General features: G+C 43.8%; 1 protein-coding gene across 1 annotated transcript in view; it reads right to left on the bottom strand.

Moving 5' to 3' along the window:
• Positions 1 to 10,842: 10,842 nt before the first annotated feature.
• The window catches only part of pcloa (piccolo presynaptic cytomatrix protein a), a 60,531-nt gene continuing 52,866 nt past the window's right edge, over positions 10,843 to 18,507 (bottom strand). Inside the window, exons 19-26 of the mRNA XM_061070712.1 lie at positions 17,574 to 17,645; positions 17,242 to 17,488; positions 16,454 to 16,720; positions 13,889 to 14,030; positions 13,687 to 13,748; positions 12,535 to 12,669; positions 11,307 to 11,452; positions 10,843 to 10,986 (exon numbers count right to left, since the gene is read on the bottom strand). Of these exons, the coding sequence (XP_060926695.1) occupies positions 10,843 to 10,986; positions 11,307 to 11,452; positions 12,535 to 12,669; positions 13,687 to 13,748; positions 13,889 to 14,030; positions 16,454 to 16,720; positions 17,242 to 17,488; positions 17,574 to 17,645 (1,215 nt within the window). The remainder of the gene's footprint in view (positions 10,987 to 11,306; positions 11,453 to 12,534; positions 12,670 to 13,686; positions 13,749 to 13,888; positions 14,031 to 16,453; positions 16,721 to 17,241; positions 17,489 to 17,573; positions 17,646 to 18,507) is intronic.

Here is an 18,507-nt window from a genome sequence, read left to right as displayed (position 1 = left end):
AGAGTCAAGAAGAAGAAGAAGAAGAAGAAGAAGAAGAAGAAAATGAAAGCTCCACAGTTCCGCCGCGCCGTGCGTATTCTCAGTCACACGCCTCACTCCGCCATCCGTGCGCGTTTGGAACCAAATCTCATCTGGTCCCCCCCACCACCCCCCCCACCCGTGGAGCTGAGGAGTGGGCTTTTTTTGGCTTCAGCAGCGTGTGTGTGTGTATGTGTGTGTGTGTGTGTGTGCGTGTGCGTGTTGACGCAGTTTCTCAAAGTGCGATGGGCGCCTTTGGAGCGGATCTATGGCGTGAGTCTAAAAACACAAGAAGGGGGGGGGGGCAATTCAGATCCTGTGTTTTGCCGGCGGAGCGGTGCCACACTGCAAAAAGTGTCGCCACTTTCAGATGAAACGCCGAGCTTCTTGCAGCGCACACGTGTTAAAGTGCGTGAGGCATCTCCGTGGACGTGCGCGTTTTATCACTTGTCGATTCCAAGACAGATTTAGACAAAAATTGTTCTGTGAAAAAAGTGGAAAAAACCACAACAAATTGAAGACACATGTCCAGTTTGACTCTTGAACTTGCAAGTATATCCACGTTTTGTTACACAATTTGGACACTGTTGTTTTACAGTGTTTGTGTTACTGACGCAAGAACACTCTTCTCACGCCACTGGAGTCTTATCGAGCACGTGACTGACACCTCCTAACAGACAGGGAGGTGTCTGTGAGGAGTTGTCAGTCTAAGTAATGGACAGGTCTCTTTTTATTAACCTGATGATCACCACAGACACAGCCATAACACCAGTAAGTCATTTTTATGTTGTCGATAAGAATTGTGTGTATTCCTCTGCATATTCAGATCATAGTTTCTTAGTATTAATCACAATTACATACATGTAGGGAAGCCCAGGTCTGCCACTGTAAGTAATGATGAGACACATTTTTCAAAAGCTCAGTTTAGGCTACTTACTTCATATCTCAAATTATTACTCACTATCTCCGACTAATGACTTAGTTTCTCAAATAATGACTTAGTCCCGCTATGTACTTGCTGTTTGACCACACGTAGGAAAATGGCTGCCTGGTGAACATTATTGTTCAGTACTTGCTTACTATGCTATGCTACTATGTTACTGAAAGATTCCTTTAGAGGGCACAACACATAATCTGTAATCGTTGATTCTGACTGATCTTTCTCCCACTTTTGGATTTGTGTGTGTCAAACAAGATTGAACTTACTTTTTGGTCTGGTATTTCAGACCCCTTAATCAGAGATGTCGTTAAAAAGGAGAGTTGACTTCTCTCGTTCTGCCATTTCTTTCGCTGATGACATACCCACTGACCCCATCAAGGACTCGCTACTGCTCCCGACCCTTATGTGGGTATTGCATCTCTCATATATGCATCGTGGTAATCGTGCACAACCTACGCACCGAACCGATGCAGCATCCGCAAAACAGCCATCTTTCCTATGCATAATTAACAGCAAGTATATCGTGTCTCAAAATAATGTCTACTATCTCAGAATCTTACTAGTTCATACTTTCAATTTTGCAATCTCAGAATTTAGAAGTAGCATTCATCTTTCTTTCCTGACACTGGCAGAAATGGGCTTCCATACAGAAAAAAAAAACTCTTCACCTTGAGCTCCATTCTTCAAATCAAACCTTCCTCACCCTCCTCTTCATCTTCATCACGAGGAACACACCACAGACCAGGTGGGACTTGTGGGTGCACATGAGGACATGTGGTTTGAAGCTGTGAGCGTTTCCTGATCCTCCCGAGTGTCTCCCGCCGTCCGTGTCAGCTTCAGTGAATCACCAGGAGATCTGTGTTATTATGTATATCATCATTTAATTTGCTACAGTGCAGAGCATGTGCTTATGCATAAATGTGATAATAAATTCTCTTGCTCTGAGGGGCCGTGGCAGACCTAATATGATGTGACATTTGCTCTGCTGGGACAATCAGCAAGGTAAATACCAGAAGAATATCCTGTACTTTCTAATGAGTTCTCCCAAAAGACCCTTGTCAGATACAAAGCTAATCTCTGACTCATTTCCTCAGAGCGCCTGAACTTATGATGGCGCCCCAAAGTTATTATTTCTGACTTTAATTTCCATCTGCTTGCCGGTGTTCGTGTGTTTATACATTAGGTGTGTGTGCGCCTGGTGTTTGCCGTAGAGCGTCACGAAGCTGCTCACCTGCAACCATCTGAATCACACAAATAGATTCCCTGTGCAAACAGACGTCCATGTCTGTTCTCCTTAACAAAAGCTAGCGGGGGGGGGGGATGTTTGCAGAGCGACGGTGAAGAGGCGGAGCAGGTTAGAGGGTCAGCCAGACAGAAAATACAGAGATGATATTGAAGTTCTTGAAAGTACGAGAGGAAGACATTGGTAAGAAATCTGCCTGTTTAACAAATCAGGAATTCTGAAGATGTTTTCTGCCACAACAAAAAAAAAAGGCAAATAATCCATTTCCAATCCCTCATGCTGCTTCTGTTTTCCAACCAGGCGAGCGAATGCAACACTCTCTTAAATAGGATTATATGGGATTTTTCACAGGGATTAGTTTTGTTTTACAAAAGCCACAAGAACAGCAAATTCAGTTTGACTAAATACGTCCAATTTGCATAAATTGTCAGATCACTGCCACCGTAGCGTTTATCCTCAACGCCGCTGTAATCGATATTTTTCATGGCAACAATAGAATAGGCAGCAGGCTGTGTTTAATAAGGGATTAACAGTAACTATCACTCAACTCTGCAGTCACGGTCTTGGTGTCTCTCAGCTCACAGAGCTTTTACAGCTAAACTTTAAACCTCTGTGTGTAACCTGTTAATCACCAAAGAGTCGTTGGACAAAGTTAACACCTCAACTTTGAGCGCAGAGAAGTTGAGAGCAACTAAAGAGCCACATTTGAGCAACAAGCTGAAAAGGAAAAGGCTTAAATTTAGGCTTTTTATTCTGTTTCTAAGTTTGTTATGCGCACACATTGCATTTGCCTGCCTTCAGATGAACATAGATATTGTAAACATGCTTTTTGTTGGGCATTTTAGATTCAGGATCTTCACACAAAGGTCATGTGGTTCTTCTCACTTGTCCAGTTCACTGCACTTTCTGTCCAGTTCACTTAACTGCAGGTGCAGTTTACTTCGGGTCATGTCTCCAGAAAAGAGCAACAGCAGCGGTAAAATCAAAGAGTGCAAGTGTCCGTGTCACAGGGAACGACAGGGAGGGCTGATGTAAAGGTTGTTTCTGTGTGACTTAGTAATGTGTGTGTGTGTGTGTGCGTGTGTGTGTGTGTGTGGCAGGCAGCAGGTGTGGCCTCTATCACCAGCTCCCGACCCCGCCCACCTGCACAGGGAATTGCCACGGCCACCGTCGCCTGGCAACCTCATCGTCGGCTCCACACAGCCGAGCCACAAGGCTGTTGTTTTCCCAACCGGTGAGTGCACATCTTAAAGTGTGGTCTCATGCTGGGAGCGGCACGGAGAGGGCAAACCGGGAGAGATAAACACTCAGTTTAACAAAGAAGAGACAAACCAGAGGAATTTAGCTGCTGGGGAAAATAAAATATGCGTTTATGAGATGACATTTTCAATTTTAAACTCATACTTTTCGACTTTACCCAACAGCATCATCTCGACTGTTTACTGTCCACTGAGAAACTGTTACATCATAGGATTTAGTGTTAAGTTAATCAAATGCAGAGAGGAAGACATAGTGCCTAAAAATAAGGTTTAATTTTTCATGCAGCAGCTCATTAAAACATATTTACAGGGCAAAAGCCTTTGCATTTTATTCAAATACCATTCCAAATTTTCCCGTGGCAATTTTTCGACATCAAATTACACTTTCAAGTCAAGTTAAGACGACACTCGCTGTTTTCTTTTCGCTTATGATTATTTTTGGGGGGGTGTTTAAAGCAGCTTTTATTTAGAAATGACATCAGGGAGAAAAAAATATGTTGTTGGCTCATTGAGAGAAGTCGCATGATACAACGAAGCATCTATCAAATCGGACTCCTGCCACTGTCACATCCTCTCATGTACAACCGCTGCTCCTTCACTAGAGAGGAGAGTTCAAGAAGAGAGCAAAATATCCAAATCCTGCATTATACTCTAATCAACCGTCTCCCGGGCGAGTGCATTACCCTGGCAACAAATGATTTTCCCAGTTAAAATCTTAATCGTAGCATCGTCCCTGCACAGCGTCTTCCTGGCAGAGACGACTGGACATGTGTTCCATCTCCACATAAGCCGGCGTGGATACAGTCTTCATTGTCAGGTCCAACTTGTTAATAGAGAGGAGACATGGAACATGATCCTGGATGGAAACAAAGGTGATTCAAACGTGATTTAGATGTTGACTACTTTATGTGTTTAGCGGAGAGAGGCTTATTTTAAAAAGTACCGTCACAAAACTTTGTGTATGATGCTTCTTTTAATGCTTAGATGAATGAGAGTCGCTGGGAGGTAGGTTTTTTGAAAAGCCTTTAACTTACGGGAAGTTAAGCAATGCTTAACTAAGCTAAGCCAACCTGCTGCTAGCAATGGATTTACATTACAGATTGTGAGTGTACATTTTCCCACAAATGAATATTCAAAATGTTAAACTGTTGATTTAAGCTACATCTTCCTAAAAAATGTCATGTCTTGCAATTCATAGTTTGTGTTGGACATCGTCGTCTCAGTCAGCCAGGACACACTCAGCTTTTGTAGGTCACCACACAGACCCAAAAGGAAAAAAACAAACAAATGTTTTCTCTCACCACATTCCCCTCCGTGGTTTTTTGGTAGCCATGGTTGCGTCTTGTTGACTCAGTGAAAGAGGAGTGATGGCAAGTGTGTGTGTGATATGATGTCTCACTCGGGACAGGGGCAGCCTGAGTCCCCTCTGTGCACTGACTGATCACATTACTATTAGTGAAAGCTCTTCTGTCAGGAGGAGAAGTTACGGCCCGGCGAAGGAGGGCCTTGGGGTGAAACGGGCATCCAGTGACATCGAGTCGGCTGCAGGGGACATCTGAGGTGATTGGACTTGAAGGGTCTTAGCTGTCCCAGTCAATTTTTTTTTACTTCGAAAATCTTGTTTACTTCCGACAAAATTATATTTTCGCTTCTGCACTTGTCAGATTTGTCATTTGATAGATGTTTTATATCTCGATGAAGTGAAAGGTGACACGAATCAAAATATGGCCCCTGGTTTAACCACATGTATCGTAGTCTACTCTAATATGCAACAGGTGGTTCTCTCTGAATCTTCTGGAACCACACTTCCCAAATGTCTTGTTCTATAGCTTTGTCTTGACATTTTCCAGGCTCGATTCCCTAATTCACGTTTATGTTCATAGCTTCTGGCTGCGTCTAATGTCGAGACACAGATATTAGTCACTGGTTAGTGTTGCATGTCCTTATCTGTGCACCATCTGGACAGCTGGACTTTTGCAGATGTTCAAATTCAACAGGAAAAAGGTTCTGGTCGTTGAATCAAAGTCCAGATACCCTACTGTTCTACATCTCTATCATTTTGTTAAGATGTTAAATAGTTTGGTACCTCTATTATTTCATAAGAAAAACCAACAAACTAAATATTTTATGACAGAAGAAAACAGCTGTGCTAGTAACTTGGGCGCCTGCCATTGCATCACAACGGCGCAACTAGGTGGTCCCAGTCCGAAGTCCCCTTCAAATGTGGCCAACAAATCTATCCTTCCATTCCAGAGCGATGAAGGATTCAACAGGTGGATCCCTCTCTTGCAAAACCATCTCAGGATTCATGGCGGTGACCTAGGTAACAATTAGCTTCTGTGCAGCCGCTCAAAGTAGCTGACAATGCAACAGCAGGACAAGCTGGTTGATGTGATAGGAAATCTTCCATTGAATTGGGTCACAGCTTGTGTCTGGACCCAGGTTGGCTTTAAGATAAATGCAAAGAAAAGCATGCTATGATGTCCAGTATGACAATGCTAATATGTTGATGCTTAGTGGCTATAATGATCACTATGTTCCATATCTTACTTGGCTCTTTGGAGAGCAGGCCATGGAGGTATGGCCAACGTCTAGACACAATAAGAGGATACATCCAGCATCGTCACCTGGTGTGGCCACGCCAGCTCTCATTCTTTCCTCATTCATCTTGATCAGCCCGAGTGAATCACAGACACACGGTGACAGCGGCACGTTTCCAGGCCCCCGTCTGATGTAGGCCACATCTTTGAAGCCAAAAAACGGGAACAAACACCCTTAGAAGTGAAGGATCAGAGGGATCCATCAGAGAGAAACTGAGAGGGACAACAGAGGGAGAGTTTATTGCGAAGAGGGATAGAGAGGTTGAATACGAGACATAACACAGGGAATATTAAACGAGTGCAGGAGACTGACAGACCGGGATCTGGCAGGGAGAGCCTGGCAAACTTTGATCAAAGTGAGTTCTTTCAGTTGGAAGCAGATGCAAAGGCAACCAAGCCATTGACATCTTTGTCACATAAAGACTTCTGGAAAGAAGCAATATAAAGAGTTGCACATACTGTACATCCTATGTGATCAAATGGTACGTGGGCCAAACTGAGTTTAATTCATACTGCACTGACTCCAAATGATGCCTGAAGCACACAATATATGAAGGTATACAGCTAGCATGTTAGCTTACCTTAACATGGACACTGGGAACTGAGGGAAAATCCTAATTTGAACTAGTCTAGACAGAAACTGTGAATAATTTAGTTTTTTTTAATTGTGTGTAATACATCTTTGAATTTCTAAATACAGTCCCATGTCAAACTTTCTGAATATAGCTTGTGGCGACACCCCAGCGCTCATCTATATTTAAAAGGTTTCTCTGTTTAAAAATACCGATGCCACTGCTGCTCACAGATCCATGTGAGGCTATTCCAGGCGTTGATGGCGTCTGCAACACGTGTCCACGCGAAGATCATAATTAAATCCCCAACATGACGAAGAGTCCCTTCACTGGTCCTCGTCAGGCCTCACATCAGTGCATCTTTTATTACAGATCTTTTAATACTTTACTGTATTTTTACTGTATTTTTTGTTTCTACTGAATCGTTAAATGTTGTTTGAGAGCTGGACAAAATATAAAAATAGTGATATGCGGTCCTGGTGGATACAAGAACCTCTCTATCTCACACACAAACAGACACACGGTATTGTGTAAAACAACAGGTCCAAAGGTTCCTAAAGAAATCCACAGCAGAAACATTTCATTGGGTGACTTGGTTGGTAACTTGGTTTCCCACTCCCCCTGCTGGTTGAATGATAGAAATGCCGGCGGTGGTGGTGAAGGAAAACATGGCTTTCTCGTCAGTGAAGACCTTGTAAATTGTGGGAAATGAGTGTCTAACCATCAAATCCAGTCAACATCCACCATTAACAACTTGGACAGACTGTGAAACATTTGGAACAGTTGTAAAATGCACCATGTTGTGTAGACTGGAATGGAATATAGCCATGTAAATGTTAATGTAAACACCAGCACTTTCAAATATCAAAAGTATTGGTTTCTATTCCATTCATATTCTTCTGTATTTTCTATACTTCCTTACACTTAAGTATTATTATCCTCCAACTAGTGGTCTTTTGGGATTTCTTAATTGACCCCTAACACTCCTTGAACCTTCCAAAATTACCTTGATGATCTAAAAAATCCTGAAAAACAACTCAATCACCGCTAGCACATTACAAATGAGCCTTAAAAACCTTATTTATATTCTGTAAACAACGTCAAATGTTCAAGGTGTTTCCTTTAACTTGTGTGACAACCGAAAACAAATGGCACCATCTGGTGGACAGATTGTTGAACTTCATCGGTATAACGTCACCTGCCCACCAGCTATGATGACTCCTAATGTTTTAAACGTTACAAAATACTCTAATAACGGAATACACAGTATGTGACAATGGCAATACACAACAACACTTCATTTGTACTGATATTTAATATTTAGACATGGGGCAACAGCCATTTTTACAGCACAATTTGCATAATTTATCAATACCTCCTGTATACAATCACAAAACCATGACGTTAGATTTTTTTTTCTGTTTACTTACAAGTGAAAAACCCGACAGGTTTTACAAGCATAATCTTTGTACAGTCAGCATACATCATCGATAATTTGAATACGTTTTCTTCATAGATCTCCCCCACCCCCGCCTCTATAACATTTTTGTTCTATATCTCTCTCTCTCTATATTTCTCTCTCTACCTCATTCGTTTTTTTATTCTTTAGTAATATCTGGACACAAAAATAGTATGAACCACCAACGAAACATGCAACATCCAGTGTGAGCACATTTAAATTCTCCTGCAACTACTCGAGCTGTTAAGATAGACGATAGTCCGTGTCGTTAGACTCTGGTAAACCTTCCGTGTTTTGGTGTAAAGGGTTCGGGTCAAAGTTCGTCCGTACAGGCGGACGTAAGGTCGTTTCTCAGACCCTGGACACTGATCAAGAGAATAAACAACATCCTGTTACTTCTATGATCACACACCTTTCTTTTTTAACTTGTCCGCTAAAAGACCTATTGCTCCCCCAAACCCCGGTATAAAAAGCTATGTATTTACAAGGTTGGAGATAGGGAGATGGCGTCTGTGTGTGTGTGTGTGTGTGTGTGTGAGCGACTGTGTTTGCGATTCTTTGTGTGTAGCGAGATTTTAAAGTTGATATCTTTTAGACGGACGACACTCTTAACAAAGGGATACGCATCGGAAACCGGTGACGTGCGTGAGGACGCTGCACACACAAGCACATGGATATGAAAATAAGAAAAGAGATAATAACACCAGAGTGACCTCAAAACTACTACTGTTGTGATTTCATATTGTTTTTTTTGGGGGGGGGGGGGTCGCTTCTTAAACACATACCAGGGAGAAGTAAGTAAAAGGAATGTTATTTTTTTCCATATTTTGATTCGCAACTAAGTGAAATTGAGGATCTCAACACGGCGATCTCCATGGGTGAGTGTGTGATCGTGCACAAAGGGCATAAATGTTGGTTTTCTGAGTTTCAGGCCCTCTAAACGTTGTAAACAAGCACTACATTGTGTATAAAAAACAAAATCTCTGCACATTATTCTTGTATGTACACCTGATATGTACTGTAAACAAATATAATACAACATATGACACAGTCTCACAGGGGATAAACAAAGATTCGTACAGCGATACAAAACAATACATTGAATAAAATAAATAGAAACTATATTAAAACAGTGACCTTTCGAAGGAGGACGTGAAAACACAGCAGTGCAAGATAAAATAAAAATTCCTCTCCCCATGAAGTGTCACACTTTTCTGGCAAGTCAAGACGCAGCCACCACCTTCACACAGTAGATGTTGCATAGAAATCACTCAGATATCAAGTGTAGCATCGCCGCTGAGTTTGAGTGAGAATGTCGTATGGACCCCGCTGTGCTGCTTCTTGACCGCCAGACACAGGTTGACCTTCCCCAGGACGTGATGAATATCAGAAAGACACAACATCGTCGGTAATATCAAGACAACACACAGAAACGCTGGGACGACACATGCTACCATCATAGCGTTGCTTTACCTAAGCGTGAGAGCAGTGATGTTTTCTTTCCAGGACAGTTTGCGGCATTTCCTTGTGTTGTCATCCCTTGTTTGTTTTTTTCTCACCCAAAAATCTCATTTTGATGGTGACTGGTTTTTACATTCTAAGCGGGAAAAGTGCAAAAATACCACTAAAAGCACGTCGCTGAGTCGACCCGTACAAGATTTGCGATGTGCTTGGATCTCACAAACAGAAAGACGATCTCGAAACAGTGTCATGGACAAATAAAAGCTCTACGTCACAATCAGTACGACTCGATTGTCCGTGATAAATAAATCTATATATCTATCTAAATAAGTAATAGTTGATTTCCAGCTCTGACACTTCACTATTTACAAAGTGAACCTTGGAGGTGATTTTTTTTTGTGTGCATACCAAATAGATAGAGTCATGCTCACAATATATAGTGTCCAATCTGATATATATTATAATATTTATCATTTATCAAATAATATATTTAAGGTGGGAAAAAAGGTGGGGGCACAATTATTAAATGCTTCTGTTGATAAATTCAAAAACATGCTCACTGCGATTCCTTTTTCTCCCTCTCGAACCGGAGTGATAGGTACTGTGTTATAAAATATACTATACTTCCCTCCCAGGATACAATTTGAAATAATCGAGGAGAAGACAAATGATAGAGCGTCTACGCTAATCTCATAATACAAAAATAAATACAAGCCTCCGTCAGGGGGAGTCTTCAATATTTCATTCTCAAAAATGCCTTTTTTGTTGTTGTAAATCAATAAAACTCTGCACGTCATAATAATAAAGACGGTTATGAGGGGGAGAAAAAACTTCCATGGATAAAGATTATAAATAAAATTACAATCTGCAAGTGCGTCCATTCCCTGTATCTGTTAAAATGAAGATTTCTCTGCTGCGTGAATGATTATGTGCAAAATTGTGTGTGTGTGTGTGTTTGTGTGTGTGAATGAAAGTGTGTAATACCTGGTTGATTCCGCACCTGACCTCTGAACTCAGCACTTCTGCTCGGCCCTGGCTCCACTACTGTACACCGTGTGCGTCCTGTAAACCTGTTCATGTCCTGTAAACACGTCAATTCTTCCTCCTCCTCTCAGAAATCATCACCAGACATCTTTTTGCCCCCTCCTGAACTCAAGCGAAAGACTGAACCAAGAAATGTTTTACCCCTTTTCCACCGTTCTCACAAACTCCCCCTCAAACAAGAGTGGATCAGTGTTCGGACCGAGGTGTCCCTACATGTCAGAAACCTCCTCGGGTCCTGGTCTTTCTCTACGAGTGGATCTGGGCGTTGCTGGCGAGGAGCTTGTGCCAGCTCACCACTCGCTTGCGGAGGTCGACCTTGTCCAGCCAAACGTAGGCCTCCCCGATCAGGGTCTTCTTCATAAACTTGCCCCCGTTGGACACGAGGAACAGCTGGATCAGAGAGTAACAGATAACAAGGTTACATATGGTTGTAAATAGAGGTTTTTCTTGTTTTTCTGAGAGTTACATGTCTGTATAATAAATTATATAGATTATCTGAGCATTTAGTAGGAAAGAACGGGATATAATGTTCAAATGTGTGCGTTTTAAAGCATTTTATTTGGTCGCAGAGAGCTTCTGACTCTTATCATTCAAATACTGCATGTAGCTATCATTTTTATTGTAAGTGTTTGTGTACGTGTGTGTGTGTGTGTGTGTGTGTGTGTGTGTGTGTGTGTGTGTGTGTGTGGGGAGCTGAGGGTCGGGGGTACCTGTAGCGAGTGTCCGGTGGGGTTCATACAGAAGCGGAAGGTTTCGTTGAAAGACGGTTCACGGTCGTGACGACACACTCTGGTCTTTTTCTTGATGATCCGTTTCTGGGTGGCGATGTTCACCACGTAGAGCTTCACGTAGAGATCTGTGGACGGACACACACACATCACCGTGAAGCTGGCAGCGTTGTTAGAGGGTGGCACGGCTAAATATAAAGAGTGTCAGTAGATAGCATCGATGTTTTCTAACTTGTTTAAAGTGTTTGTACCTGCATGATACATGATAATGAAAACGTCTTGCACATTAGCAATAAATAACCTGAAAATTACCATCAAAAGGTATATCACTCTTTCTATGTCACATTTTGTAGAAGATTGATTTTTGTTTTTACTATTAGATTAGGTGGACTTTCATGTTTTCTGCAGCCGGCCACTGGAGGGGAAAGCGCTGTAACTCTAAAGAATTGCCAGAGAACTACTGTTGCACGTAACCAGATTAACATTCAAAGGTTAATGTTAGGGGTTAATGAGGCTTATTTTTACTGCAGAACAATCATACACTGGGAATAGGAATAAAGATTTGTGTTCCGATGCCAGAAGGCAAATCAAACAAGCAGCAGGCAGCCTGGACTCCAGGATGTAAATATTACGAGGAGGAGGTGGAAGAGAAGTGTGATTTCACTGAGACACACTCGTCCAGTATTTATAACGTTGGCTTCATATCTAAAATTATACTGTATAAAAATATCACCGCTTAGTTTCCTCCACAGTTCAAGACAGATACAGTATTCATAGTGATACATTTATTAAATGCTAAATATAAATGTGTTCATGTGTATGCTTCCCTTGTCTTAGTGGTTTCTGTATCCGTGCACATACATTCACTATTATGGAAGTTTATATATTCCTAATGTAGATGGAAAAACAGTCGCAACACGTGTCTCAGCACCTAGAAAAAAAACCTGGCACCGATGTCATGTTATGTCAGATGCCGGTCTCTCTGAACTCGTGTTCGTGTGGGTTTACCAGCTGTCACATATACAAGATGATGCATAATCATGTCAAAGTCTGTTTGAATGCCACGCAGAGACAATATTACACCGGGAGCTAATAAATCGATAGAAAATACAGTTTGCTGTTTGTTACCCAGGTGAGTTTCTGTGTGTATTCAGTGAATGTGAAGCTAAACGTCTCCTGTCGTGTGAATAGTTAACGTGTCATCTGTTACCGGGCAGGTGGTCCGGGCTCTTGAACTTGTAGGTGATGTTGCGACATTGAAGAATCTCAAGGACCAGATGCTCGCCCTCCGTCTTCATTTCCTTCTTCAAAGCGATCTTTATCTCCCCCATTATCTGGGATTTACCTGATGACACACACACACACACACACACACACACACAAATGAAGTCATTCACATTGAGACATATATAAAAAGAAGCCGTGTAGCTAGTGGATGGATGGAAGCAGTTTCATCCCTCGACAGATGTAATACCCATTCCATCAATTTGATTCTCCCTGTTTTCCTTTGCTGCTCTGTTAAAATGAGGCCTCTCCTCACTGACACCGCCCTCTGCTGGACATTTAGTGCACTATCATGATGAGTAATATATAAAACGGGGCCTGGGAGCAACTGCTTTTATTTGTTTAACAAGGATGAGAAGAAGTTATGAGCAGCTCTGCCTGACCTGTAGTTTCCGTGGCAACCGAGCCGACACGACAGTCTTGAAAGCTGGGTCAACAAGAACTCCGTCAGGGAAGCCTCTGTGTGTGTGTGTGTGTGTGTGTGTGTGTGTGTGTGTGTGTGTGTGTGTGTTACAGAGACACACACACACACACACAAAGAGCCTGAGAGCAGATGACAAAGCGATAGCGAGATGAAGAAAGAGCGCAGATGAGTGTAAACATGTTAATCCATGTGTGTGTGTGTGTGTACTGAGCTCCAGTTTCTGCTGTAAAAAGAGCGTTAGCGAACTTCGGGTCGTTCTATCTCTTTAAGGTCGTCTGTGCTCCTCTGCATTAGTCACAGTGACACGACTCACGGCATCACAGGCGGGAGGGAGCGACCAAGAACATTAGCCGAGACATAATGATGAAAATAAATAATGGTAAATGGTTCTAATACAATATGACGTTAAGGATTATTTAACATCTTATACTCTACTGGCAACGAAAGCAGCGACATACACAGAAAAAGTATTTCGAAGGAATATAATTGAAAAATAAATATAACTAATTAATTTATGAATGAATGGTTCAGTCAATCAAATAGCATCACAGCAATAATCAACTCTATTAGTTGATCAGCAGCTGTATACTGATATGCAAATACACATACACACAGTCACACACACACACACACACACACACACATATGTCTCACCTTCAGCATCAAGTTGTCCCAGAGATGATTTCATCGGGTCCGTGCCGTTTGGAATCTTTCCACTAAAATTGCAAGGAACAAAATCAGACAAATTATATATTTTATAAGAGGTTTAATATATCAGTGGGTTTGAATGGTTAAGCATCATTTAAATATTTATAATACAATCACAATGTCGAGGTAAAAGTATCTGCCGACTCACAATCGGGGCACCTGGAAGATGGCACTGTCCACCTCATTCGCCTCCGCCTCTTCGTCCAATAAGCTGTAGGCACTGCCACTGAGGCCGCTGTCCAGCGAGGCCGCTGTGACCGGGGCGTCGCCGGATCTGTAGCCTGAACGAGCTGTGCAGAGATACGACCGCATCCATCACGACAAGACAAGGACAAAAGACAGGAGGGAGCAGAAGAAGAAAAAAAAGAGTTGCACCTCTGCCACGTCCAGGGAAGTAAAAGAGCTGGGGCCAAGAAGCTTCAGTTAATATCTGCAGCGGCTAAAATCCCCTTCTAATTCTCACGGAACTGAATTGTAATGAGTTGCACACAAACACTGAAAACTAGCAGAAAGCACATGGACGGACAATGTGTCTTTTTCTTGGACAAAGACAAGACGGTAATAATCCACATACAAAGCTTCAACACGAGACACAGGAACAAATCCAGAGATATCACACAGATGTGTTTATGCAAGAACACAGAAGAGGCACGTAGACCCTGGTGACGTTGTTAGTTTACTATATGAACCATTTAAATCTTATATCTTAGTCTGCGCTGGTTTAGATTCAAAGAAAGTTGAGATTACATGATGACAGCTTCACATCAGGACGAGTTTAAAGGATCTTTAAACCTTTTTAAACACAACATATTTAAGGTGAATTAACATTTTGGTGTCACACAGCTGATCGGGTCGTGTGAGTATGAATGGGATGTGTGGATGTGGTGCAGAACAGGATCCATGCAGACACTTTCTTTCTGCCTCTCTCTTTCTTCCAGGCACCAGGCTCACTGATACCGGCTCAATGAAGCAGCGGGGGAGTGGTGAAGCAGCCGGTGTTAACTCTCAGTGAGTCACCTTCCCGGGCTGAGACATTCATTTCCTGGTATCAGTGAACTGTGTCGGTGGCCGTGAAGGAAGTGTGCCTCGCTGCATGAATCGCTGGTGATGTGGTGTGAGTGAGTGCGACTCTCTCTCTCTCTCTCTCTCTGACTTCCTGTCTCTCTCATTAGCTTTTAAAGACCCCCCTCCGTCCCTTTCTCTCCCTCTCTCTCTCTCTCTCTTTCTGCAGGTGTGCGTTAGTAGCATTGCATCCTCTCTCTCTCTCACTCTCTCCCTCCTTTGCTCCATCAGTGCTTCAGTCACACGGCAGAGAGGAGACTCGTGGGGCAAACGCTCACCTCCGGTGCTCTGCGGCCTCTCTTCTGACATGGCCTTCCTGAGCGTCAGGCGTCGGCCCTCCGCTCGGCCCCCTGGGGCAGACACGTCCGATGGCAGGGCGGGCGGCCAATCGGACTGGGCTCTCTGAATGGTGAGCACGCCCACTACGCTGTGTCTCTGGTGCCTCAGTGAGAGGCGGCCTCTTTGGACTGTTTTTTTTTTTTTCGCAGGCGCAGGTCAGGTGTCGGCAGGGGGGGGGGGAGGGGGAGGGAGGGGGGTCAACGCCAGGAGACAAAGGTCATGGGGGTCGAAGTTCAAGATGAGAGGAGGGGGGGGAGGAGGAGGAGCGAGATGGAGATTCAGAGAGCAGTTTATCTTCACCATGGCGACCAGCTTGACTGTCATTGCACATGCAGCCACAGTGTGCGGTGCACAAGTGTCCCTCCTGCATGTCATGAAGGGGGCGGGGGGTGCAGCATCGACTGAGTTGCATTGTGGGTCAGTTTGGGGAGGGGGGGGGGGGGGGTTAGCGGACTGCATGCTCAGCCATCTCAGTGGAGGAGCTTCAGAAAAGCTGGTTATTGATAATTGATAAACAGAAATAAAATAAAATAAAAAATCCAAAATAGGAAATAAAAATAGCAAAAGAGGTTAATGATATTTTAAGGAGGGGGTTGGGATCGCAACGTTCTTCTGTTTTAAAGGTTGGATGAACCAGTCCAAACGCTACCTGTCCACTTGCTTACTAACTGAACTTATAACGTTTATATTTGGTCATAAATATCTGGTCATTTAAAAGAGCTGGAGACGACATTAAGTGACAGGTTTACTGATCGTTCTTTGACATCATCACCTTCAACGCTTCTGTCTCTTTTTCAGATTTTCGTTTTTTCATGCTGTCAAACTCTGAGTTCCTACGCTGACTAAAGTTTATCATTCAAAACAGTAAAACTTTAGCTTCAACCTTTTAATATTTAATTTCATTAAATTTATATTTTAAAATAAGCCTCATTTGCAGCCTCTTACCTGTTTTTAATGGTTACGTGATATTAATCATTAAGAACTGTCCTTTCTACGTTTAACCCCTAATGCCTCTTTAGGTCGGATGAAAGGGCGTCAAACTCAGGTCAAAGGTCAAAGACAGTGTGCTGCAGTACAGGTGAGGTGCGGGCGCTACACACTACAGAGGACACACAGAAGGGAAGCGGTGGGAGACGCACACACTGTGATCACGACGAGGAGGAGGAGGACCAGAGGGTGTAAGTTAGAAGTGAGGGGAACCAGGAACTGAAGAGGAAATGAAAAGAATAGGAAAAAAGAAACTGAACAGGAGGAAGAACAGATGAGTGCGAGGAGGCCATGCTGCGTAGGCTTTATTTGCGTCTTGGTTTACTTGGTTGGAGGCGTTGCGGCGGCGGCGGCAACTGCTGCTGCTGCGACTGCTGTCGGGCATCGGGGCCCGTTGCTATGGCAGCGCCTCCGCTGCTTCCAGTGCCACCGTCCGGATGGTGCTGCCGCGCGGCGCTTTTGCTGGAGCGCGAAGCGCCGTGCGAGCGAGAGTGCTGGCTGTGTCCATGGCTGTGGCTCTGGCCCTCGGACGGGGAAGGCTTCGATGTGCCAGGGCTACTGTGTGATTTCTCGATAGTGGGCACCTGCGTGTCTAAAACAACCAGATTCACCAGATTACCAAAAAAAATCGATCTTTTACTTTCGTGAACTAAGGCTGTGACCCCCTGAGGGGAATGAGCTCCTGGCTATTGAGCTGCTGCTTCTAGCCAGGTAACCATTACATTTGATGGTTATTTTTCTAAATGAATTCAAAGCCTTCCACGGCCATGTTGCCCTCTGTGTTAGGGAGAGAAGCCAAGGCTAGGCCTCTGAGCTGGGTGGCATCATGGCAACCAAGAATACAGACCATGAGAAAGCAAAAAGCATGAAGCTGCTGAAGCTACGATGGGTGTACGAAAATGAGCAGAGGAAGGAAGGTGCTGGTTATTTGCAGAGAAAGAAAAAACAGGTGCACACTGAGATAGAAGTGAGAGAAGAGAGTGCAGTGTGGAGATTAAGAAGAGGAGAGGACGAATAAAGAAGGAAGCAGAAGAGCAGAAGGGAACTGAGGCTTGTCGGGGGATGAGGGTGATAGAGTTGAGCAGGGAGGGGGGGAAACTGAACGTGTCCTACCCTTCGCCGGGTCTGGAAAGATCCCGTGGCTTCGGCTCTTGATCACAGACGATTTTGGCGAGTCCTGAATATCGTGCAAGGAGCCGGTGGTTTTGGGGGAGGAGTGCTGCGAGGAGGGTTTGGAGGATCCGTGTCGGCTCTGGCTCGTGTGGGAGCGGCGGTGGTGGTCGCCCTCGCTCTGCTCCTTCAGGGGCTGCCAGCGCGGGACGTTGTCCAGCTGGGCCGTGCTGGACAGGTCGATGAGGACCTGGCAACGAGCAGCAGTTGATTTGGGGAAATGCAATAAAAAGCGGTAGGGACACCTCTGAGAAGAAAATGTCAAAGAAGTTTACCTCTCCCAAGAAATCGTTGGAGGAGCACTTGTCGTAGTCCCACACACTGACCTCCAGGGTCTTCTTCCTCAGCTGGAACACACACGTAAAGAGTCAGAGGGTTTTAACTGTAACTTATGCAAAAGAAAATGGGGAAAGAAAAAACGTGAAGCCATTTAGGAAGCTTTAAAAAAAAAGATTGTTATGGGTCCAAGAAATCTACAATATCATCTAAAATGGTATAATTAGATCCCAGTGGCGTATCCATCTGCTCCACTAAAACCAGCGTCCTAAATGTGAGTCAGCGTGCCAGCAGAGAACAGCCAATACTTTGGAGTAGTGTTTTCTTTTCATTTAACTGAGCCATTTGGTTCATGTTTCCATTTATTAGCTATACTAGCTTTAGAGATATAGAAGAAGTTTTTAAAAACCTAATCTTTAAAATACACTGATGTACTTTTGAGATGTAATATAACACCAGGCCAATGGTAAGAATGTAACACACTCCACTCTACATTCATTCTCCTGTCCAGGACTCGCTACTGCCCCTACCCATTATGTGGGTATTGCTTCGTGTGAATTTCAGGGCATGCACACGCTATGCATGAAACAGACACAGGATAAATGAAGCAGTTGTTGGGACTGAGGCCCAGTGATCTGAGTTTTCAACAAAGGCCCATAAAACTAAACGCGATCCTGAGACCAGCCCTAGAGTGTTCCGGGGTGTCGACACCCCAACCCCCCCCCCCCAGCAGCAGGCCCTGGTGGGAGATGCTGCAATCAGCTCTGCTGAGACCTAAATGAAACCTGAGACGTCCACTGAGGGTGAAGCCCGCCCCTTGGGGCCAAATTCTGATAGTTAATTGGCCGGGGGCCACACTGACCCCTGACCCCTCCTCCCAGGGGGGAGTCACCTGGAACATGACTTAAAAAGGCTGTGCTCCCAGAAACCTCT

The sequence above is a fragment of the Limanda limanda genome, chromosome 1, assembly GCF_963576545.1.
Source record: "Limanda limanda chromosome 1, fLimLim1.1, whole genome shotgun sequence".
Classification (NCBI taxonomy): Eukaryota; Metazoa; Chordata; class Actinopteri; order Pleuronectiformes; family Pleuronectidae; genus Limanda; species Limanda limanda.
The sequence above is the reverse complement of the archived record's forward strand: the minus strand, read 5'-3'. Positions and strand labels throughout refer to the sequence as shown.